General features: G+C 39.0%; 1 protein-coding gene across 11 annotated transcripts in view; it reads left to right on the top strand.

Moving 5' to 3' along the window:
- The window catches only part of camkmt (calmodulin-lysine N-methyltransferase), a 796,752-nt gene that overhangs the window by 45,163 nt on the left and 727,195 nt on the right, over positions 1-24,394 (top strand). For all 11 annotated transcript variants that reach the window (XM_062968944.1, XM_062968940.1, XM_062968943.1 and 8 more), the window contains one exon: positions 1,053-1,117. In XM_062968944.1, coding sequence (XP_062825014.1) covers positions 1,053-1,117 — 65 coding nt within the window. The remainder of the gene's footprint in view (positions 1-1,052; positions 1,118-24,394) is intronic.

Genomic DNA, 24,394 nt, shown 5'->3' with positions numbered 1-24,394 from the left:
AATTTTAGCTAAAAGTATTTTAAAAATCATTTAAAATTATTTTGGTACTTCAGTAATTTTTAAAAGTTCTTTTTATATGTTGTTGTTGTTGTTTTCCCTTAAGTGGTTTTAAGTTACAATGACCCTAAGGTGAACCTGTCACAGGATTTTCTTGGCTGTCCATGGCTGAGTGGGGATTAGGGCCTAGTCTCCAGAGTCATAGTCAATGCCCAAGCCACTGCACCATACAAAAATATTTTTAAATATTTTTTTTTTGTAAGCTGGTTTGATTCCCAATTTTGGGAGAGAGGTAGCATATAAATATCACCACCAGCAGCATCTTGGTCAGAAAAACTGTGGTGCATGTATGTGCCCTTAGAAGAAGCACTGTATTGGTTGTTGAAACAAAATGCTTTGTTGTTTTTAATATTTACAATGCAAAATGTTTTCCAGATTAAAAAATAGTAAAATGATGAGAACTGGCTAGACTCTCTGAGTTGTATCTAGGGGTTTGGAAAGGAGAACTGACCTTCAAAATCATCATTTGTAAGAGAAATAAGATTTCCAGAAATGTTTAATCTTGAGTGCCTTTAAGATGACTTTTTACAGTACTGTTATAGAGTTTCTTGTCAAGATTTTAGAAGTTTGTCATTGTCTTTCTATGAGGCTGAAAGAATGTAACTTGTTTAAGGTCACCTTGTGGGTTTTCATGTCAATTGGGGATTTAAATCTGTTGCTTGCATCCTAGTACTCAGACTACCATGCACATTCTTGCATTACAGTACATGAGAGTTTCTTTTTTCCTTCCATGATAACGAACAGAATATTTGAGAAGACAGAAATATGTGCATTTCTTAAATTCTCATCAGAAAAAAATACTTTATTGTTTTAGGACACAATCTCATAAATTTTTACCCAGTATATTTGGCTAATGATTTTTCTCTCCCTCTAGTGTCGATAGTGCTACAAGATCTTGATGGAAGCATTATGATGTAAAATAAGGCATTAAATACAAGGCAACAAAATTAACATAATTTTAGTTGTGTGGTTGTAATTATGATTTTCTCTTCTAGATGGAACAATGGACAATTAAATGTTGAAGATGTTCTGGCAAGTTTTGACAACACAGGGAACGTTTGTAAGTAAATTTTCTTAATTATTATTGTGTTTCTATAGTGTAAATCCTGATAATAAACCATTGTCAGTAGACTCTCAGTTAACCAGAACTCAAGCAACTTGAAGGCTCAAGTAACCGGCAAAAATTGAAGAAATAATATTTTAAATAATAATTAAAATAAAATAAAATTTTAGCAAACCATTTGTTTTTATTTGTCTTTGTTTGCTTTTAATTGCTGTATTTAAATATTAATATCAAGTCAATACAGAGCTTATGGTATGGAATAGTATGGGGTATAGTATTACCCTATTTCCCCTAAAATAAGACATCCCCAGAAAATAAGACCTAGTAGAGGTTTTGCTGAATTGCTAAATATAAGCCCCCCCCCCCCCCCCCCGAAAGTATGACCTAGCAAAGTTTTTGTTTGGAAGCATGCCTGCCGAACAGAACACCAGAGCATGCAGGATCAGTAAATGTACGTACTATAAAGTGTTGTACATGGAAATATTGGTAGTAACAAGAAATTCTTGATAGGATTCACAGTTTGTCTGTTTATGCTGGTTTGTGATGACAACTACTGTACAGTATATAATAAATGTTCATTTTTTTGTTCAACAATAAATGTGAATTCTTCTTCATGGAAAAATAAAACATCCCCTGAAAATAAGACCTAGAGCATCTTTGGGAGCAAAAATTAATATAAGACACTGTCTTATTTTCGGGGAAACACGGTACTTAGGCCTATTTTTAATAGTAACTCTCAAGCAATCAGAAGCTACCTTTATCCAGCATCTACCAATCCCCATGGGTGCTGGTTAACTGCAAGTTTACTTTATTTAGGTACATTGACAATGAACAATGTATTGGTATGGGTCATTTTCCATTTGAATCATTTAACTTCTACCAATTGTGTATCCCTTATATTAAATGTTTGGGACTAGAACTGTTTTAGATTTAGACCCCCTCCCCCCCCAGATATTGGAATATTTGCATATACGTAATGAGATATCTTGGAGATAGGACCAAAGTATAAACATTGAATTTATTTATATTTCATATACACATTATACATATTTTAATAATTTTGTGCATGAAACAAAGTTTGTGTACATTGAAATATCAGAATGCAAAGATGTTATTACTATCAATGTGGACAATTTTGGATTTTGAAGCATTTCAGATTTTGGAATTCTGGCAGTAGAGACTCTGGTAGCAAGATTCTCTATACTGTCTTAGTCATAGTAAAAAAAAGCATTAATGATTTCTTCTGAAAACAGTAACGTGAAATCATTCTTCTCAAACATAACAGACATAAAAAAATCTCACTTTTTATTTTCTATGAACTTGAAGGCTGAGTAAATGTGTGAATGTTGCAGGTATATGATCTGGATATTAAATGGTATTACAAGCAAAATATGACATGTGTCTGATTTATTATTGGACAGAAGACTATTAGCATAATAGCATGGTTAGGAGTAGGGTGCCTTTTGAGTTCCCATAGTTTCAGAACTTGTTCAAGATAATGTTTACATGGCAACATTATAAATAAAAAATGTGTGTTAGTATGAAAGAAGCCAAAATACTGTGTTGAAATAATACATCCAGATTCCACAGTTTTTCAGATTGCCTTGGATAAATTTGTTTCTGTTAAGCAATGGTTTTATTTCTGTAGTTTTTCATAGAAAAGCAGAACAAAAATTTTACAAATCTGTAGATCTGTCAGGCCAAAAAAAGGAGCTAGCATTTTTCTTCCATTAGAAGCAAAATTAAACTGTTGTTAAATACTACTGATTCATATCTAAAAACAGCTCTTTGTTTCTTATGAACCTGAAGTTACACTTCATTACACACTGACATTTCAGGAGCAGAAAAATGTCAGTTTCACAAACTAACTTTTGACCTCAAAATGCCAACAAGAACAACAGAATCTAAAGGATAGGTAATTATGTAGGAAAAATGCTCTGTACAATTCAGCCTCAACTTGGAAGCTTTCATCTTGTTAGAATGCCTCGGGCTTTATTATGACGCTAGTCCAAAGAAAGCTTAGAAAATGTGTTCTTGAAGTACTGCCAGGTAGGAGAAATAATTCACAAATTTACAGGAGAAAGGAGTTCCATGAGATTTACTTGTTGCTAAGGGACTAATACCAAGATTGAGGAAAGAGAGTCTAAGGTAGGTAAGTAGGTGGGTGTAGGTGTGATTGCTGATGTCAGTGGAATATGTAACTGTCGAAAGTAAAACTGCAGAAAGTAAAAGCACTGAGGATTAAAATGGCAAACCTTGTGATTACTGCAAATGTATTTCAATTCAAAGGGTAATTCTTTTGCCAATTCCAGTGGTCATTTGTGCAATGCTTTTATGCTGCTTTAGGATTTAAATGTTTTGCTAGAGGAGACCAAATGATCTGCCCTCAGTCCCTATGAATGGGGCCTTGATATGGAGACCATTAATGGTAAGGTTCTAAAATAGTGAGTAGGTGTGTGGGGTGCACATGTGATACATTTTGGGCCTTGCTTACAAAGTTTATATCATGATAAAAGCAATAACATTAACTTAACAACAAAAAGTTGGTACTGATGGTGCTTAAATCTCTACATACCTCTACTGAAGTAATTTTATTTATAAATATTCTCTTTCAAAATCAGTTATTTTAATGAGGTACAGTGCATGTTTTATCTATCTCATCTGAACAGATTGGAGAACTAACTAGCATCGCTAAATATTAATTCAGAAGAAGATGTTGCCACTAGCTGGCAGCATTATATTAAATATGAATAAACTTCTTTTACACAGTGCTTGTAACATTTACCAGCAATTGTTTGGTGTATGTGAGTAAACCTGTGAAAGATTATTAAACTGAATAAATTTTCATCTCTAGTAGAGGGAGAACTAATCAAAATGGGCTCTTTGGGTATAAACTCTGAAAGTGTTTGTTCTGAGGGTTTTCCTCTTAGAAATCTATACTGGAAAAGATAATTTCTAGGGAGTACATAATTGTTTTGAAACAGAACCCGGAAGTTAAAATCTTTCCAGCTTCTTTGAAACATATTTTTAAACAATGATTTTACTTTCATAATTTGGCTTCCTTGTAAATAGCAGAGACATAAGATTTGCAGGCACACAGGTGCATTGGATACATGTGCACATACACTCTGTTAAAGCAGCTTATATATAAAAACTAAAAATGTTACATTAAGTTTGTGTGTAGTAACAGATAAACAATTTCTGTTGTACTAAGTGGTTAATTGCTACAGCCTCTATTGTAATGGTTTTAGTGGCAGTTTTCTAAGGACTGAATTGTTCATTCATAAGTTACTTGTGAAATAGGGCTGTCTCATTAACATCAGTTATATGGACACCCTGATAGCTCAAGGTATAAATATTAGAGTATATAACTGGCTGAAGCTCTTATGAGAAACTGGAGAGTATCTGCAACAGATGGATTCAAAACAGGGATGACCAGTGCGATGTAGTGGTTTGAGCATTGGGCTACAACTCTGGAGCCTAGTGCTTGAATCCTTGCTCAACCATGAAAATCTATTGGGTGATCCTAGGTAGATCATATTCAGCCTCAACCTCAAAGGAAGGCTCTGAATTAATTTTGCCAGGAAAGCCCCATAATAAATTCACCCTTAGGGTCACCATAAGTTGGGCATGACTTGAGGACACACAACAACAACAACAACAACAAGAACAACAACAACAACGTGTTTGTGTAAGAGAGAGAGAGAGAGAGATAGGAGGAAAACTAGAGGGAGAGAGAGAAAAATTGACATCTTTCCTCTTTTTTAGTATGCAACTAAACAGTAGGATCCCATCTTTCTACCATGTTAAATTCTTGGTGAATGTGATACACGAAGACTTGGTTTCTGTCCGTGATATGTGAAAGAATTGACCATGGTAATCTTTATGCTTGACAAGTCCAGTTTAGTAGCCCTGCCATCTATATATCTTTAAAATTAGCCTGGTAATTATGTTGCCCAGCTGCTCTCCCTCCCTCCCTCCCTCCCTCCCTCCCTCTCTCCCCCCCCCCCCCCTCTCTCTCTTTAAAAAAAAGCTTGGCTTTAGTGTTTAAACAAAGGGCAATTTGGAATGTGCACATGCTCAAGTGACTCAATGTATGCAAACTACCTATGACTATCTGTAATAAAGAAAATGCATTTGTATGCCTTCTAGAAGAAGTAGTAGACATTAGTGTGGTCCTAATCTGCCCTTAGTAGTTCTGACTTGTAATGGTTCAGGTGTTCAAGTAATCCATAACTTTGTTGAAGTGCTATGGTTTAGCCAAAGGAGGCCATCCTGCCATTTTTAATATCGCTGCACACAATATAAAAAATGTTAATAACATTAGCAGAATCAGAAATGCTGATTGTTCAGGAAAAAGATAAGTAATATTCCTTATTGCTGAGGTTGCAGAAAGAGTAGCAGGCTGTTTATGTGCACGTGAGTGTGTTTCTTCCTGATTCTTCTTGTCTGAATATAGTGTCTACATTTATATGATAACTGACAAATACATGATTTCAGTGTGTATTATATACTAGGACAAAGTTATCATAATAATAGTACCTGCTATTTATATGGCACTTTTTAATGTCATATACACCACACACATGTTTTTCTTTACAACAATCCTGGAAATTGGTCAGTATTGTTATCCTCAAGTCAATTGTAGGACTGAAGTGGGGAGAGAATAGTTTTTTTCTTAGCAAATTGTTTGCTCAAGTGAGGCCTGATTTTTAGCTTAGTTCTATACTGTTCTGTACATGTTTGGTGTTCTTGTGACAGCTATTAATAATTATATCTGGTGTCCTACATAATAGAGAGACCTTCTTTTTGTGTGCAAAGAGTTCCTTTTAGCAGTAGGTGCAAGGTAAGATAGAATGTGGATAATATAAAGAGAGGAGGAGCAAGAACACAGTGAGGCATATTGAAGTATTTGTATTAAATGCTGAGAACAGGACAGGGAAGCATTCTTAACCATGTTTGCCAAAAAGTTCTATAAGTTACTAAAAGAGAGTTATTATGTGCCTTTGAGTCATTTCTGACTTATGGCAACCCTATGGCAATCCTATCATGCAATTTTTTTTGGCAAGATTTGTTCAAAGGTGGCCTTTCTTTGCCTTCCTCTGATGCTGAGAGAGTGTGACTTGCCCAAGGTAGGTTTCCATGGTTGAGTAGGAATTTGAACTCTGATCTCCCAGAATCATAGTCCAATTCTCTAACCATGCTGGGTCTCCAATTAGGGTAAACCCCATTAATCTTGTTGAAATTTACTTCTGAGTACACACAGTAAGTTGTACTTAATCTCCAGTCAGTATGGCTATATTGCAGTTTGGGTTTTCTCTCTCTGCAGTGTAACATTTAAAAATTAAAATTCTTATGACACTAAAAAAACCAAAAACATAGTTTTAATATAAACAATGAGTTTGACTGAAAAAATAATGATTCTCAAATAAAAGAAACAGCAGGGGGCGCTACGGTTTCAGAACTGTTGGTGCCTTTACATTGTTTCAGCAAGTTGCGATTGCAGACTTTGTAGGAATCCTGTTAAAGGGCTAAAAGTGTGTTTGTGCTGTGGTAGCGATAATTATGGTACAATACACTACTACACAACATATGGTAATGAGACTATACCGCATGTAAATTTATCAGGATCATGTTTGATGGTTAGTGTCATATGTGTCATATGTGATTAACTTAAAATAATGTTTTTGTTTGTATTTTAAAATCTATTGAACAATGGGACAATGCTGTGCCATGAGCAATTTGACAAATTGCCACAGAAGTATATGTTCTTGTTAGATTTCTGAATATCTAGCTGAAAGTTGTCACTGTTGTTAAATTCCCAACGAAAATTGTCCCTCAATACTTTATAATCATTAGGTGAAGTAGCATTTTTCAAGCTGGCTTTAAGAAAAGATTCAACATACAGTATATATTACCTTTATTTGCAATTGGTATTGGGCAACTGAAAGATCACAAATATATATAAATATATAGATAAAGGTGTCCACCTGATCTAGATTGAGATATTGCTTTGGCAGTGTCATTTTCCTTTTTCCTTTTTTTCCTTCCCCTCTTAGGTTTTGGTACACATAGTATTTTGTAGATGTTTAGATCTACTTAAGAGAAAGGGATAATAATTAACTGAGTATATTCTGGAGCAGATCCCCCCAGAACACAGAAAGACTACAGTTTTCAGTAAATTTTAATTACTATGGATAGTTACTAATAGGTCATTTTTGTCTTTTCACATATTTTGAACACTCACAGAGAGACATATGCTCTAATATATATATTTTAAAAATCAGTTTCATTTTATATTTATTCTGTTCCCCAATAATTTTATTTGCTAATGTGAAAATGGAGCTCTTTCCTGCACCTGTCTTCCTCTATATCAATCAGCTGAGTAAAGGTTGATTTCTCTCTTCCTCTTAACCCACCCACCCCCTTTCCTCTGGGTTGAAATGTGAAGTTCTGCTCAGAGGCTACAGGTTTCTTCATAGGTCTCACTGGATGGCTTAGAGATACCTGAGCTGCTCCATGGACCGGGATTGTAGCAGCTACTGATCTATCACGCCTGGAAGGAGATGCCATCAAGCTACCTAGGGAAAAGGATAGGATGACATCCTTTAACAGCAAGGGAAGCACACACTGTTCCTGCATTTCATGTAACATGTCACTCAGTTAGAGGTTGTGGTAACAAGGGAGTGATCCACATTCTGCAAGCACTGCTTGACAATCTTCTGCTTCTGCTTTCAAGAGGTGAGAGGGGTGCTTCTTGTTTACTCTTTCTAGACAAAGCATTACATACTTTACTAATGACTGGTTTTTCTATATTTTCCTTTTGTTTCTTTTATATTGTGTTTTGGAAAGCACTAAGTGCAGTTCAAATTCTTAGTGTAAATTGTTGGAGAACAATTGGATGTAGATAAGGTATGAATAGGGGGGAAACAAAGACAGGGTATTCATCCTGTATACAGTTTACTATATATTCAGTAGGGATGGTAAATCTTGATTTCTTCAAGTCTCAAAAAATGCTGAGAACAATGGAACAGTTGTTTGTCCCATAGGTTTGAAACACTTGGTATCCCCTCCCCCCAGTTTTCTGAAAGCAGCTTCACCCGAGAATTACACAACCTACCCTAAAGATGGCATAGCTTTGATATAAAAAGGACTGTTTTCAGACAGTCATGTGCATTTTGTGAAATATTCCTTTTTTAATAACATAGTAAACAGCGATGTTACAGAGCCAAAACGCGAAAATCAGCAGTGTTGCACAACAGAACCATGTGGCTGTTGTGCATCATTGGCCATTCTGCACAATTATACAGCAGTGATACACTACAATTAGCTGTGTACTTTTGTTGTATAATATTGCTGTATTTTATGTAGAACACAGAAGTGTTTCACAACAAAATGTTAAGACTATGAAACAGGTTTTTGCCAAAATGTGGAAATGGTTTTTTGCCAAAATGTGGAAATTAGAAAAGATACCAGATAAAGGACTTTGGTTAAATAAAGTAATGGAGATAACGGACATGGACAGACATACTTATTTAAAAAGAATACAGGCAGAGGAGTAAAAATGACTGACGGGTCAATATTTGAGGACTATATCAAGTTGAATGATCAAATATAAGAAGAAGAGAGGACGCCTAAAGAAGACAAAGGGGAAAGAAAGCTTACCCAACTCAAAAAAATACTAAGAAACTAGAACAGAAGGAAGAAGAATGGAAGTCAACATGTACACATTTTATATTTCCCTTTTTACACCTTCTTTCTTCTTTTTTCTCTTTTCGCCCCTCTATCCTATATATCAAAATATTGTTCTCACACTTTCATTGTATAGATTACTGGAAACATTAATAATCATATTTTTAAAAAATTGAAAAAAGACTATGAAACAGGTTATATTCTCATTCAACATCATCAATGGAACCACCCAAATGTAAAGGAGGAACTGAGACAATGGAGTCAGATCTGAGAATAATCCTTGCTTATATTAGAATTTCCTGTGAGTGAAAACAACTCCTTCCCCCAAACCACTTTCTGCTCTAGTTTTCAAAAATTGTTGTGTACTCTGGAGATTTGTCACAAATAGACTGGGACAAATTCCAATGCATTCAGATACAATTCTCACCAAATCGGAGCCTTTTTTAAGGCAGTTGGAATGAGAATCTCCAGTTAAGTCTGGGAAAGGCTTTCAGGATGTTCTGCTGAATATCTGCTGGCATAACAAAGATAGCACTGAGACAAAGTAAGGCAGTTACTTATGTTCAATTGACACTCTAAAAGGGTGCATTTCTGTACTTGGTCTGTCCTTTTATAGAAGGGGAAAAGGTTACAGGGGTGGGATTGTGTTAAGCCCTTCCATTGGCTTGTTTTAGACTAACTGCTGCTTTACTCCTCCCTTTAAGAACTGTTTCCTGCAATGTTTACTCCAATTGATCTCGTAATCCTAGACGTGATAGCATTTGCATTACATCTTCTTGTTTGCTGTAAATTATGATTTTGATTGAAATCAGTGCATTAAGGACTATATAAAAACTTATCAAAACATAGAGAAGAGATTCAATTTACTGCTAGTTAAATACCCTTTTTTGACTAGAAAGTTTTGACACAGTTATTGATGGTATATAGAGCAGGGTGTCTGAATCTATATTATGTGATAGACTGGCAATTTTGTCCCCAATATGTCAGAGGGCATTATCATATTTTTATCATATTACTGTTATATGACCTCTTATTGTTAATAGTTTTCTGGAATTTCACTGAATTAGTTATGAAAAGGTTGCAGACTGGCACCAGTTTACAGACCACCACTTTCAGCAGTGCTAATATAGATAAGGCTGTAAGATGTGCCTAAGAAAACACTCTTGTTTATCATCATCATCATCATCATCATTTAATTACTTATTAATCACCCTCCATCCACGATGCTCTAGGCGATTTACAAGATAAAATTGTAAAGGATAAAAATACATACATAAAAATATTAATAAAATTAACATAGATTAAAAGCTCTAGTAAAGAGCCAGGTCTTGAGTGCTAGGGTAAAAGGCCCAAACTCACGCATGGCTCTCATGTAGGGCGGCAAGGCATTCCATAAGGCAGGGGCAGAAATAGAAAAAGCTCTGCGCCTGGTCCTTTCCAAGTGCACTTCTCTAGGGCCCGGTACATAAAGTAAGTCTTGTTGGGATGGTCGTTGCGACCTCCGATGATGGGAGAAGGAGAGACGGTCCCTAAGGTACGATGGGCCCTGGCCGTAAAGAGTTTTAAAGGTCAGAACTAGCATCTTATATAGACCACGGTAATCAGTTGGAAGCCAATGCAGATGCTGCAGCACTGGTGTTATGTGGCATTTCATGGGTGTTCTTGTGAGTAGCCTGGCTGCCGCATTCTGAACAATACGGAGCTTTCGGGTCGTGGACATCAGAAGGCCAACATACAGGGCATTGCAATAGTCCAGCCTAGATGTGACCGTGGCATGGATGACTGTTGCCAGCGCCTCATCAGATAGATAGGTTGCCAGTTGCCTCGCTTGTCGTAGGTGGAAAAAGGCCTGTTTGCTGGCAGCAGCGACTTGAGCTTCCATTGTCAGCTGCGAATCTAAAACGACACCCAGGCTCTTAGTTGTAGGCGAAGGAGATAGGGCAGCACCATCGAAGGTGGGTAGCAAATGGGTCAGACCAGTCGAGTGGCCATGCCAAAGAATCTCGGTCTTCGCCGGGTTCACCTTCAGTCTACTAGCACGTAGCCAGTTCGACAGAGCCTCCAGACATAAGGTGAAATTGTCTGGTATTGACATTGCTCCAGGCTCCAAGCGCAGAAGGAGTTGGGTGTCGTCCGCGTATTGATAGCAGTCTAGGCCGAAACTCCGAACCAAACTAGCAAGGGGTCTAACGTAGATGTTGAAGAGAAGCGGGGAGAGAATTGCACCTTGGGGTACCCCACATAGGAGGGGAGATCTGTCAGAGACTTGATCCATATACTCCACGCATTGGCTCCGGTTTCGCAGAAATGAGTTGAACCAATTGAGGGCCTGACCGCGAACTCCGGACATGGCGAGACGGTGAATCATTAAATCGTAGTCAACGGTGTCAAACGCTGCTGTAAGGTCGAGAAGTACCAGTAGCGCTGATCCGCCGCTATCAGACTGGCGACGAAGTTCATCTGTAATGGCAACCAGGACTGTCTCCGTCCCATGGCCAGGGCGGAAGCCTGACTGGAAAGGGTCCAGGCCGGCTGTGTCATCCAGAAATTGTTGCAATTGTCCCAGTACAGCCCGCTCTATCATCTTACCCAAGAATGGGAGGTTGGAGACAGGGCGATAGTTGGCAAGGGTCATGGGATCCAAGCTAGGCTTCTTTAGCAAGGGACGAACCCTTGCCTCTTTTAGGTTGTCCGGGAAGACCCCCTGTTCAAGAGAGCCATTGATTATATTACTCAACGGATCGAGTAGACCTTCCAGGCAGCTCTTCACCAACCAAGAGGGGCACGGATCAAGGGAACAGGTGGTTGGTTTTGCAACAGCCAGGATTCTAGCGACATCTTCCCTGTCAAGCGGAGTAAATCGGTGAAAGATAGACCCACTAAGCGGCCACAAAGTCTCAAGCTCACTCAAGGTATCAATTATGAATTTATTTATGAATGTGCTTCTACATTTTCCTTTGGCCCACAAAGGAAATAACACAACAGTTGTTGCTGTTGTTTTACAATGATTCTGCCTTGGTCAGACCACACCTGGAATACTGTGTCCAGTTCTGGGCACCACAATTGAAGGGAGATGTTGACAAGCTGGAAAGTGTCCAGAGGAGGGCTACTAAAATTATCTAGGGTCTGGAGAACCCTAGATCCTACGAGGAGGAGCTTAAAGAGCTGGGCATGTTTAGCCTGCAGAAGAGAAGGCCGAGAGGAGACATGATGGCCATGTATAAATATGTGAGGGGAGACTAGGACACGGAACAATGGCTTCAAACTACAGGAAAGGAGATTTCACCTGAACATTAGGAAGAACTTCCTCACTGTGACAGCTATTCAGCAGTGGAACTCTCTGCCCTGGAGTGTGGTGGAGGCTCCTTCTTTGGAGGCTTTTAAGCAGAGACTGGATGGCCATATGTCAGGGGTGCTTTGAATGTGATTTCCTGCTTCTTGGCAGGGGATTGGATTGGATGGCCCACAGGTCTCTTCCAATTCTAGGATTCTATGATCCCTATGTAACTGTCATGGCAATATTCCATGGAAACATATTCAGTGCAGTTAGGGAGAACTAAGTAGCAATGTTTCATCAGCCTACAAATCCAAGCATTGCATAGGACTCAGCCAGGGTAGTTAGATGGGAAATCACAGTTCTATAATGGTACTGCTCCATTATTAAGGCAGAGGCCACCAGGGGGCATTAGAGAGAAAAGGGTAGTAAATTTTACAGCGGGAGGGGGGGGGGGAGAGAGTTGGAGGAGGAAAACCATTTTCCTGTTTTCGCTGGTTATGTCCCCTACCCTCTTCCCATATCATAAATGGGAGTTGTTTTCATGATGGGGACATGGGTGGGAGGAATTACAGGAAGACAGGAGAAAATGGTTTTCCTCCTTCAACCCACCCTTCACCCCCAGAAAATGGACTCTCTTTCTCTCTCTAACGCCCCCTAGTGGCCTCAGTCCAGATAATGTAACAGTACTGTTATAATTCTACAACATGAAAGGGTCTCTGGAAGATTCTCACTTTGAAGTAGGATATGTTGGTATTTACAAAGGGGAAAATATCCCATTTCTGTTGTACATAGAACTAAAATTGTGTGCTCTGTCACTATTGTATTTGGAAGGATTTAAGTGACATGTTTGTGATTAATAAAGACTTATTTGCGTATTTGCATATATATTAAATTCCCTTAGTTGTACCTAAGTTGTTATCATCATGAAAGTACAGTAGAGTCTCACTTATCCAAGCTAAACGGGCCAGCAGAAGCTTGGATAAGCGAATATCGTGGATAATAAGGAGGGATTAAGGAAAAGCCTATTAAACATCACATTAGGTTATGATTTTACAAATTAAGCACCAAAACATCATGTTATACAACAAATTTGACAGAAAACGTAGTTTAATATGCAGTAATGTTATGTTGTAATTACTGTATTTACGAATTTAGCACCAAAATATCACGATATATTGAAAACATTGACTACAAAAATGGCTTGGATAATCCAGAGGCTTGGATAAGCGAGGCTTGGATAAATGAGACTCTACTGTATTTACAAATAGAGGGTTAGTGTTAGGCCAGTTCACTAAGAAGATATGTTATGTGCTTTTAGGATTGTTAATAAGGGAGACTTGCTATGTCTATTGGTGCAAATACATAAAACTCTGTATATATGTCTGATTATGTCATATTGAAATGACTATGACCTTGTGCATGTTTATGTGTGGTGGTGGAGGAAGGTAGATGTCCATTAACCTAAGATTAACCCCTTTGTACTCGTCCTTGATAACCATGTCATGATTTTAATATTTTAATTCACTTTTCATATTTCCCTGATGGGTTTTTGTGTGTATTTTCTTAATATGTTTCATGAGACTTCTATAAAATGGTATGTCTATTGTAGCTAAAGAAAATTGATTTTTTTTGTCTACTGATAAATGTTCCCAACTACTTCTATAACAGTCTATGGTTTTATAGGGGTTTGTTTTCCAAAAATACCCTGGATTTTCCAAATCAAACTAATAGAAATGTTGTGCCCTTTTATCCTCAAATAAAATCTGCACAGTTTTGATGGTTCGAATTGACATGCCTACAGGAAGCAGAAAGAATGCTTGAAATTATGAGCCCAACGGTATCCTGGGGGACTCCTTGATGGACCAGAGTGTAATCGGATTCATGTGAAGCACACATTGGAAACCATTTCCAATTTCACAAACATACTGAGCACCTGACAAATACTCAACAGGAACCAAGATCTTACCAGACTCTCCAATCAGTGTAAAAAGTACTCCTGGTTCAGTGTTGCTTGATAACACTACTTACTAGATCTAGTGGTAGCCTCCTGCAGAAAGGGATTTTTGCAGCTATTCAGTTCTCTAACCCTGTCTTAGCCAAGTGTACAACTGTAAATCATTTTAAATTTGATTTCTCCTATTTTTTGGTTAAGGCATAGGAAATATTCTACATACTCTTTAGGGGAGCAGGGCTTTCAGCTGTGGCGGCCCTGCCCCAAGTTGTATCCATGTGAGCCACAGCTGTTGCTTGGTTAATTTAAATCTCTCCTTTTCCTCCTCTGATTACACCTATTTGATCACAATCTCCTTAGTTCTTCCAAGCAACCTTCTTCTGAAATAATTGTGCTTCATCTTAAATCTTTCTTCAGCACACCTGGAATATCAAAGTAGGTATAATACATTCACATTTTCTAAAAGCAGTTTTGTTCAAGAAAACACTTCTATCTCAGTATCTCGGGAACTGACTTCCTATGGAAACCTCAGTCACTATTCAAAACCATTCTTGGCTGAAATCCTGTAGTTGAGATATGCTGTTGTAACAAATGGTTAAGTATTTGTTGGAACTTTGCAGTACACAATTTCCTTGTGATTATTGAAAAAACAATTTAACAATGCTAGGGTGAGGTTTCATTACCAATTACTGACCAGGGGAGGGCAGGGAAGTCCAGGCAATGTCTGGCCACAGTTGTTTAGCAGAGAGGATGAAACAGTTCTTGCCCTACTGGAACTTCATTAGACACTAGATTACACTGTGTTCACTGAACAACCAGGACAATGATAGCTGTTATTTCCTACCAGCTGTACAACTGTATCTGGATCCTATATAGATGCCCCAATTCTCGCCTGGCCTCTAATTGGATATGAGAGTACATCCAGGTTTTATCAAACTTCATTGTCCTGAAGGTAGAAAGAGAAGCCCAATATAACTATGCTCTGGGAGGGTACTGTTGGATCTCAGACATAATGACTTGATTTAGACTTGTTCTGTAGTATATAATTGTTGATTTTTTTTTCTTCGTGTCAGGAGCAACCGGAGTTGCTTCTGGAGTGAGAGAATTGGCTGTCTGCAAGGACGTTGCCCAGGGGATGCCCGGATGTTTTGATGTTTTACCATCCTTGTGGGAGGCTCCTCTCATGTCCCCGCATTAATTATTGATTAAAAGGAGTTAGATGAGCTTATACACTCCTATATCCCTTATTCTTTTTTCTATGACATGAATCTTTTACTATCCTTTATGTCCAGTGCTTATTTTATGCTATATCATGGCTGTACCATGGTTAGCTTTAGATTACAGTGGGTAAAAGTACTCCTTGCGAAGATCGCAAACTAATTTCAACTAACCATGGTTAACATACACAAAGTGTTGTTATGCAATGAAATATGAAACTTAACTAGAGATAGGCAAACTATGCAAACAGGTAAACAATTTGAAGAATAAGGAGTGCATTAACTACTGAAGCTTGTATAATCTCTTAATCATGACTAGAAGGTTGCCCCTTCCCATACAAGTACTATGGTGTAGAAAACACACACAAAATCTTTATAAAACTTGTATCTTAACTATGTTCCCACTTCCTATGTCTTCCTATGTATTCAAGTAAGTCTCATATTCTTTGCTCATTGTAGCATCCATACTTCAGAAGTGTCTGTAAGGTGTAGTTGTTAATTATATTACTCATCATTAATTATTGTTAATTTATCATCTAATTGTTGGATTATGATTGATTAAAATATGACCACATTATTGAGTCAAGTCATAGTCAAGTCATCAACAAATTTCAGCACCCATTTGGTGCATGTTTCTAAATTGGACACCATTAATACGTGTTGAACTCCAGCTCTTCTCATCCTTTAGACCGAGGAAAACTGTACTGTAATGTTTCTGGTGAGTGCCAGCTTGATGGAACCTCATTTGTGTAGCTCAGAACCCAAGGACATAACAGACACCACAGCCTTGAGTTTACTCGTTTTTAAACAGCTGATTCCAAGTTACAAAGAGAATTAAGGCTGGGGAGATGTTTGTGAAACAATTGTCTGCATCTGGGACAGCAGTTGTATAGTCTCCCGGAAAATGCATCTAGTTGTCCATCAGCTTTTATGCTAGTGCAGTGCCCCAATAGGAGTCTGAAATGTTTAGGTAGATAAGGGGTGGGCAAAATGTGTGCACCCTTAAGACTGACATTACACAAAGACAATTTCTTCAGTTTTCTTTTCAGGTTGGAAAAGGAAATAATTCTGCACTAATTTCACTTGATGTTTGTACATCCTGAAGTATTCAGGGAAATCGTTCAATGCAGTAAAACACATAATCTTTTGCACAAACTTATGTATTTTATGCACAAACCATTCCTACTTCCTCAATTGCTCTTTTTCTTATTTAAAAAAGAGTGGGTTGGTCTGAATTGCCTATTCTGGAGGTCTCCAGGAGTAGTAATTTGCCTTTTAAATATGTTTCAGCATACACCCTAGCACTGTTTAACATCAAAAAATTATACATCTTATAAAACTAGAAGAAGGTATCCAGTCACTGTGGGTTGGCAGTCTGGCAGTCTTTCCTGCAGCCCATGTAACCCCCTGGAGGATTTCAGAGCAGGAAATTATTCCCTGGACCCAGAACATTTGGTCATCCCTAAGCATTATGTATTAGACATTATGTGGAAACCGAAGATCTCTAATCTGTGTAGTTAATAGAAACATATAGAAAGAACTTCAGGAGTTATTTAGTCCATTCTATTACTCCTTTCCCCCTAAAGTCAAGGATGTCGTCCTGATCCTGAACCGGTGCCTGTCATCATTAATGGACTGGATAGTTGACAAGACAGAGATACTCCTGGTCTGTTGGAAGACGGACCAGGATGTGGGATTACAGCCTGTGTTGGATGTTGCCATAATCCTCCTAAAGATGCAGGTTCATAGTCTGGGGGTGCTCCTGGACTCATCGTTGACCCTGGAGCCCCAGGTGACGGCGGTGGCCAGGAGCACCTTTGCACAATTAAAATGTGCACCAGCTGTGCCTGTACCTTGAGACGCCAGATCTGACCATGGTAGTCCATGCCTTAGTCACATCCCACTTGGATTACTTCAGCGCTTTCTATGTGGGGCTCTCTTTGAAGATAATTCAAAAGCTTCATTTGGTTCAGAGATCAGCAGCCAGGTTACTAACCAGAGCAGTGCACAGGGAGTGAACTACTCCATGTTGTGTCAGATCCACTGGCTGCTGGTCTCCTTCCTGGCTAAATATAAAGTGCTGATCATTACCTACAAAGCCCTAAACAGTTAGGGCCCAGAGGAACCGCATCTCCGCATATAAACCTACACAGCCATTGCAATCTTTGGAGGGGCCCTCTTCTCGATCCCACCCCCGTCCCAAGCGTGGCTGGTGGGGACGAGAAAGACGGCCTTCTCCATAGTCGCGCCTTTTCTCTGGAACTCCCTCCCTAAGGAGGTTAGAACTGCCCCTTCATTCCTCTCCTTTAAAAAGCTATTAAAACATACCTGTGTACATTAGCTTATGGAGAGGAAGCTGAGTAATATTTCATGGCTCCTATCTGATTGATCACCCTGCTAGCATCCATCTATTTGTAGTGTCACTTGTCATTTTATATTCTTAGATTTCATGCTCCTGTTTTTAATCAGAACTTAACTGCTAAATGCATTTTATGAGGCCATAGTCCATTTGCTTGTCGAGGATTATTTTTATATGTTTTTAATTTTATTTAAATGTTAATTTAAGATGTTATTTTATACTGTATGGGATATTGAATATCTTTTTTCCGTCAGGGAGCGAGGGTGGGTTATAAATAAAATTATTATTATAATTTTTATTATTATTATTACTTTCTCACCATACAGGAATCCAGAACTAAAGCAATATTGAAGGCCCATTATGAGGGTCTGTTAGTCTGCCTTTCTCTTTGATTCTTCTGGTAAAAATGAAGAGGTTAAACTGCCTAGAAATCTTACGATACATTGTAAAACACACACACATATATAATTTAAAAAGGATTATGGGCTCTGATTCCATTAACATTTGGTTTAAAAATAGAATTTAAAACTGAAAGCATTAAAATCTTCCTGATGATTTAAGGTAAAACCTGTGTCTAAATTACAATGATTTCTTAAGATATAACCTAGATCCTTTAAAAGTCATGAGAATTGCATTTTGATATAATATTAGTGTAAGACAAATGCTGACATGGTGCTGAGGCTGATGTTTGAAAAGGATTTACACAGCAACCTTTAACCCTGATGTGACGCTTGAGTGGACCTTCACTTATTTTCTAAGTGAACATGCCTGAGTAAGTAAGGCTGTGGTTTCACATAACAGAGAGATACATTTTTTAGGTCCTTTGCCGATTATATTGGGCGAGGGTCAATCTTATGCCCCATTTGTGAAACCTGGGTCAGAATAAAGACTTTAAGGTCACTTCTTCAAGTGCCCAAACCATTAGCCATGTGCTAATAGGCCTTGATAGCTCATTTTGTAAGTCCTCAGATTTCAGCTAGGACATTGTTTGGACTAATTTCAAATCCTGCATATACTCTTTGAGGTTAATTAACATCTGCTTAATATTTCTTGTTTGAGGCTTGAAATGAAACACTTCTATTTGTTTTACTGTAATAGCATAGTCAGTGTGAATACTTTCAAGAAATACCTGTGTTGAAGAGCTGAAATTGCACTGGAAATTGAGTGTATATTTATCATAAGCTAAGTCAGTTTTGACAACATAACTTGCATATAATCATAAATATGTAGTTGACAGAAATTAAGAATCTCAATATTCTCATTTTGTTTTTATGTGAGAATTTTAAAGTCAAACTGCTCTACAAAGATACTCTGTCACAATGTTATCTCCTTCCTTTATTGGGATTATGCAGTCATAAAATTCTAGAGTTGGAAGATATCACAAGGGCCATCCAGCCCAACCCCCTGCTATGCAGGAACACACATTCAAAGCACTCCTTACAGATAGCCAACCAGTCTACTTAATCACACTCTGGGGCAGCATTTAACCAATTAATTTATTATTAATTATTTTCTTATTACTTAGAAAAGATTGTTGTTTAGGAACTATTTGCTTACAGTGAGTCTTCCATTGGTAGGGTTTCACAACTGACAAGCTCTGTCAATTGTTGCCATTAATTGTATCTCAGTTAGTATGGGCCCAGAGGAGTGGAAAGAGATTTTGCCTGTTGGGTCTTGTCTCTGGCCAGCAAGCTACTGAAAACGGAAAATATCGGTAACTAAAATGTGCCCAACCCCTTAACTGCTCACATGCTGCCTTGCAGAGGTGATAGTAGCTGATGGGAAGACTTACATGTTGGGGCTCAGGCTACCTGTGCTGAGCTCCCAAAAGTAGCCACCTCCTTGGGTACTATAACAAGGGATGGAGGAGAGATTATAAGAATCACAATAGGTAGGGGCAGGATTCCTTGTGTACTTCTAGTGTCAGAGTTTTATATCATTTCTTAAGTGAAAATGGGTAAGTGATTGTAAGGATCATGACCAAACACTATGGCCAGCAGCAATCAAGCCACCTGTGGGAGATGGAGTACTACTAAAAGAGACTGAGTACATCATGCTATTCGAGGTTGGAGGTTGGTTGAACTTTGAATGCTGAGCTGGAGTTGCTGAGCTGATTTGTCCAAGTTGGAGTTGCCAGAGGTATATTGTTGCTGCAACGTCTGGAGAACAAGACTGGCATCTTGTCTGAAGATAAGAACTTTTTTGTTTACTAAGTCATCGTGTGGAAGCAGCTGTCAGTTCTTTCTACATTAGTGACCCCAAAGCATCAGGACATGCCTGGGGGGGGGGGGGGAGGGGGGTTGTGAGCTGCCCTCAATTCAACAACAGAGGGCAATTAAGGAACCGTCCTCTGTAGGAGGCAGGCTTCATGAGTTTGTTCATGTGTGAGAAGGTTCCACATTGGACTGCTAAGTGCTGCACACTCTCAGGCACACATACCAGATAGAGTTCTCCTACAGGCCACTTGAGATGTTCATCAAGTCCCCAAAATTCAAAACAGTGACTCCTGCTAGAAGCCATCAGAAGTGTTCTTACAAAGGGCCAGTGCTTGTTACTGCGTTTTCTTTCTCATGCTGAAGAGGAATGACACTTAGCCATTCAAACGTCAGGGGCAAATTGTCCCATCAAGAAATGACACTTCAGCATAGAGATACTCAAGCACATCAGAGCCATTCCAACTGGGAGACCTCCTGTCACCATTGGATCTACAGGAAATGTACCTTCACATCCCAGTTGACTGGTTCCATTGCCATTTTCTGCCTTTTGAGTATGGGAAGTATCACTACCAGTTCAAGGCTCTCCAGTTTGGACTGTCATCTGGCTTGAAATGTTCACAAAAATCATGTGGCTCTGGTAGCCCACTGGAGGAAGTTATTTGAATCCCACCCATAGGAGAAAAGCGAGATAAAAATAAATAATACGGCTGCATATTTGTTCTGTTGATTTGTTCAACCTTTCTGAAAAGGGCCTACATGATACCCAGTTCCTCAAACTAGCATATCTTCATGATCAACGTTAAGAAAGGTTTTCCTACTCCCATCTCAGAAAGGTAAGTACCCTGGGGCCATGACAGGGTTGGTATCACTTCCACATATGCCACTTCCATATATGTCCATGCCATCACTATTGCCATCTCCAAAATAAAGAAGTCAACAACTTGAGTCTGTCTCATCTGCTCCACCTGCGAGGACTGATGATATCCACAATAGAATATCTACTCTGGGCCTGCTTCCATGTCAAGCCTCTGCAGTGGTTCTTCCTTTCTCTCCAAGAAGCAATAGGTATAAAGAGACATCTGGGGTTCAAGGTCCTGTCTTCAGTTTTACACTTCCTCAATTGGTTGACATCACCAATCATCAAAAAGAGGAAATTAATCTGGGAGCCTACAAAAATGTCAGCCTCAAGGGATGGGAGCACACTCCAGTCTTCGACTAACACAGAGCAGGGAGCTGAGCCACTGCATAAACTGGATAGAACTTGCCAGGCGGAGAAGCAATGGGGTGGCCAATCAGCCAGTTGGGGGTTTTACTTGAGTGGAGGGAAGTCCCCAGGAAGCATAATCCATATTTGGAGGGCTTAGATTGTAGTTTCGAAGACTATGTCTGGGCATGGACGACAAGATTATGTAAATGTAGAGTTCAGGATGCCAGGGACAATGAGTGATGATCTCCCAATTCCGTTCTCAGGCAGGGCAAATAAAGGAAAGATCCCAAGATGTTGTTGTCGACCGCGTTTTAGGGGATCGGGCCCTTAAGGAGAGACCCGATCTGGTCCTGAGAGAACGGACCTTGGCGGAGCCAAAAGGAGAATTATGAGCCGCAATACAACCTGAAGCCGAAATGAAGAAGGTCCGCCAAAGTTGAAGGAAAATCCGCCAAGGAGTCTTTATTGAGCAATTCAGCTGAAGAGGACTCTAGTAGTGATCATTCAGTCTACTAGGGTACCATATAGTCAAAATAAAGCCATATTTATACAAAATTTCAGTCTGACAGCCCTTTGAATTTCCCGCCCCGCTCCCCCGCCCATCTGATCGTTGATAGGCTGGAAGGTTGAACGAGGCGGGCTTTCGTTTACCGCCTTGCTTTGTTGGCCCAATAGGAAGCTGCCTTTTGTCTCTATTCGGGCCAATCAGGAAGGAGAAGGCGGGAGTTATTGAAACAATGAAGTGACAGGGCAGGAAATATCGGATTAATTCCTGCTAGATCGATTTCTAAAGGGATTAATGGCAGCAATCAAGGATGTCCGGGTTTCTGTCACATATACAGATTTTAGATATGCCTTGGGGTGTCAGAGGTGGAAGCAAAGATGAGTGGTGATGAGCCATAATTGACAGGCTCTGCAGGGCGCCTTCCTGAGGTGTCCTGGATTTTCCTTTGGATGAGATATGACAATGTTTGCCTTGGGGGCGAATCACCTTTAGGTCAATACTCCGAATTCGGCGACTCAAGCCCTATATTGTCCATGCAATCTGAATTTGATTGGGTTTAGCGGTGGCAGATTATCCTTTTGTTTTTGGGAAGGGAAGCCTGGGTCATAGGAAATGGGATAGGTTCTGGGGTTCAGGTTGAGTTCAAAATATTTCCTATTTGATTTCATGACTTGGCAATTATATGAAATAAAATGAAAAATAAAATAAAGTTGGAATATAAACCCTGCTGGGAAAAATACATATTTTCCCGGGATCCCAAAGAGTACAAATACATATAGGCAGATAGATAGATTTCATGGAAATAAGGGAGAATCCATAAAAGTGAGTTACATTGCCTAAAGGGGAATCATGAATGATATAAACAATTGAAAATATTTGATAAGAACGAAGTTCATAACATCTGGAGAACCCAGCATGGAAATTCATAAAAGTGGAGTTTTAGCAGCATGATTTTACAATTCATGAAGTTGTTATCTCTTGCCTCAGAGTGCAGGGATAATCCACAGTAAACTCCAGTAAAAAGTCTCAATCACCTTCTACTATAAATATATGGAATATAGAACATAAAGTCTTGATTTTTGAACTATCTTTTACAAAGTCCTGGGGGGGGGAGGGTGGTCACCTCAATCACAATGTCTGTTGGGATGCCACAGTGATCATAGTTCCTTTGTCCAACGTCCTGTTTGGCTGATGGCCAGGGTCACACCAGAAGTGATATCAGATGGGAAATCATAAGCCCATCAGTTGTGCTATTTGTCCATTATGTAGTCCATGCTGCACCTTTGGCTTGAGGCACAATGAGGTATTTCTGGGTTGTTGCCTCTGCCCAGGGTCAGGCAGAAGTTAAACAGTGAACACCGTTTGACTTACGCTGTTAGACTTGGCTCACTTAGATATGTGTTGGTATGAATCAGCGCATATTAAGGCACTTATAGGAGCCCCCGGTGGCGCAGTGAGTTAAAACCTTGTGCCAGCAGGATTGCTAATGAAGGTTGGGTTGCTGATCTGAAGATTGCCAGTTCGAATCCATCCTGAGGAGAGCACGGATAAGCTTCCTCTTATAAGCTCCAGCTCCATACAGGGACATGAGAGAAGCCTCCCACAAGGATGGTAAAAACATCCGGGTGTCCCCTGGGCAACATCCTTGCAGACAGCCAGTTCTCTCACACTAGAAGCGACTTACAGTTTTTCAAGTCACTCCTGACACAAAGGAACTTACAGTAAAAATAATAATGGGAAAATGGTCTTTGAAAGGATTTGGCGGCTGCTGGTCTGTTGTGGGGTGGCAAAAACTTCATATAAAAGGGAAGGAAGCCTCTTTTATTTCATTCTGATTTAATGTCCTTTGAAAACTATACATCTTTTGGGGTGGAGGTGCTGTGTTTGACAACAATATCAGTCTTAATAAATGGTTCATTTTCTTTTTTTGGATCATCTGTTAGGCTGTAATAACAACTAGCTTTCGTTAGGGCCCTCCATGTAGAGACACTGGAAGGGTTTTTTTTTTTTTGCCCTTGCCTATTTGGTGCCGTGGAAGAAGCTGCAAACGGTTATATGCGAATGAGATTTATCACAAGACAAGAACCAACATTGAAAATATATGGAGTTGGGATTAGGAATACAGCACTCCCTTCCCTTATAAAGAGTACTGTGTTCCTGATAGAAAATGCTTTGTCTATCAAGGTTTGGGGTTTAGAGTTGTCATGATTCATTGGTCTTCTTAACCTTGTTTTCCCCCCCATCCACTCAACTTTCTAGCTGATCTTAGTTAAAAGCCTATTCTATTCAGACGAGGTGTTCCTCAAAATTACTTGGTCTCTAGCCCTCATGGCCCAGCACTGTGCCCAATGGAATATAAGATATTCTGGTTACCATAGAGATAGCTGACCTGCCTTTCATGAAGTGCAGTTCTATCATTTCTTCTCTTCTCCTGCTGATGCCAGTTAAAGCCACTTGAATGTGACATTTCACCCCATATGGAAGTAATATTTGTGTGAGCAACATATCATGTTTGAAGTGGCTCTTTCAATTCACTATTAATTAATAAAATAGTAAACGATTACATATTATGTAAGACAACTATGAAGGTAATATTGTTAAATATTATTACAGTGTTTCTTTAAGTTAAAAGCACATTTTGAAATTAATCATGCAATTTCGCTATAAGATACTTAAATGGAAACATAGGAAGTAGTTATATTTTCATAAATGTTGAATGGCTCTTCTGCATTTAATGTTTAAGGTCATCTTACATTTGTATGGTAATGCGAAACTGGTATATGGCTTTGTTAAGAGATAAAACACAATACAGAATAAACAGAGTACAGTATCTTTTAAACACAGATCAAG

This window comes from Anolis carolinensis, chromosome 1 (assembly GCF_035594765.1).
Source record: "Anolis carolinensis isolate JA03-04 chromosome 1, rAnoCar3.1.pri, whole genome shotgun sequence".
NCBI lineage: Eukaryota > Metazoa > Chordata > Lepidosauria > Squamata > Dactyloidae > Anolis > Anolis carolinensis.
The sequence above is the reverse complement of the archived record's forward strand: the minus strand, read 5'-3'. Positions and strand labels throughout refer to the sequence as shown.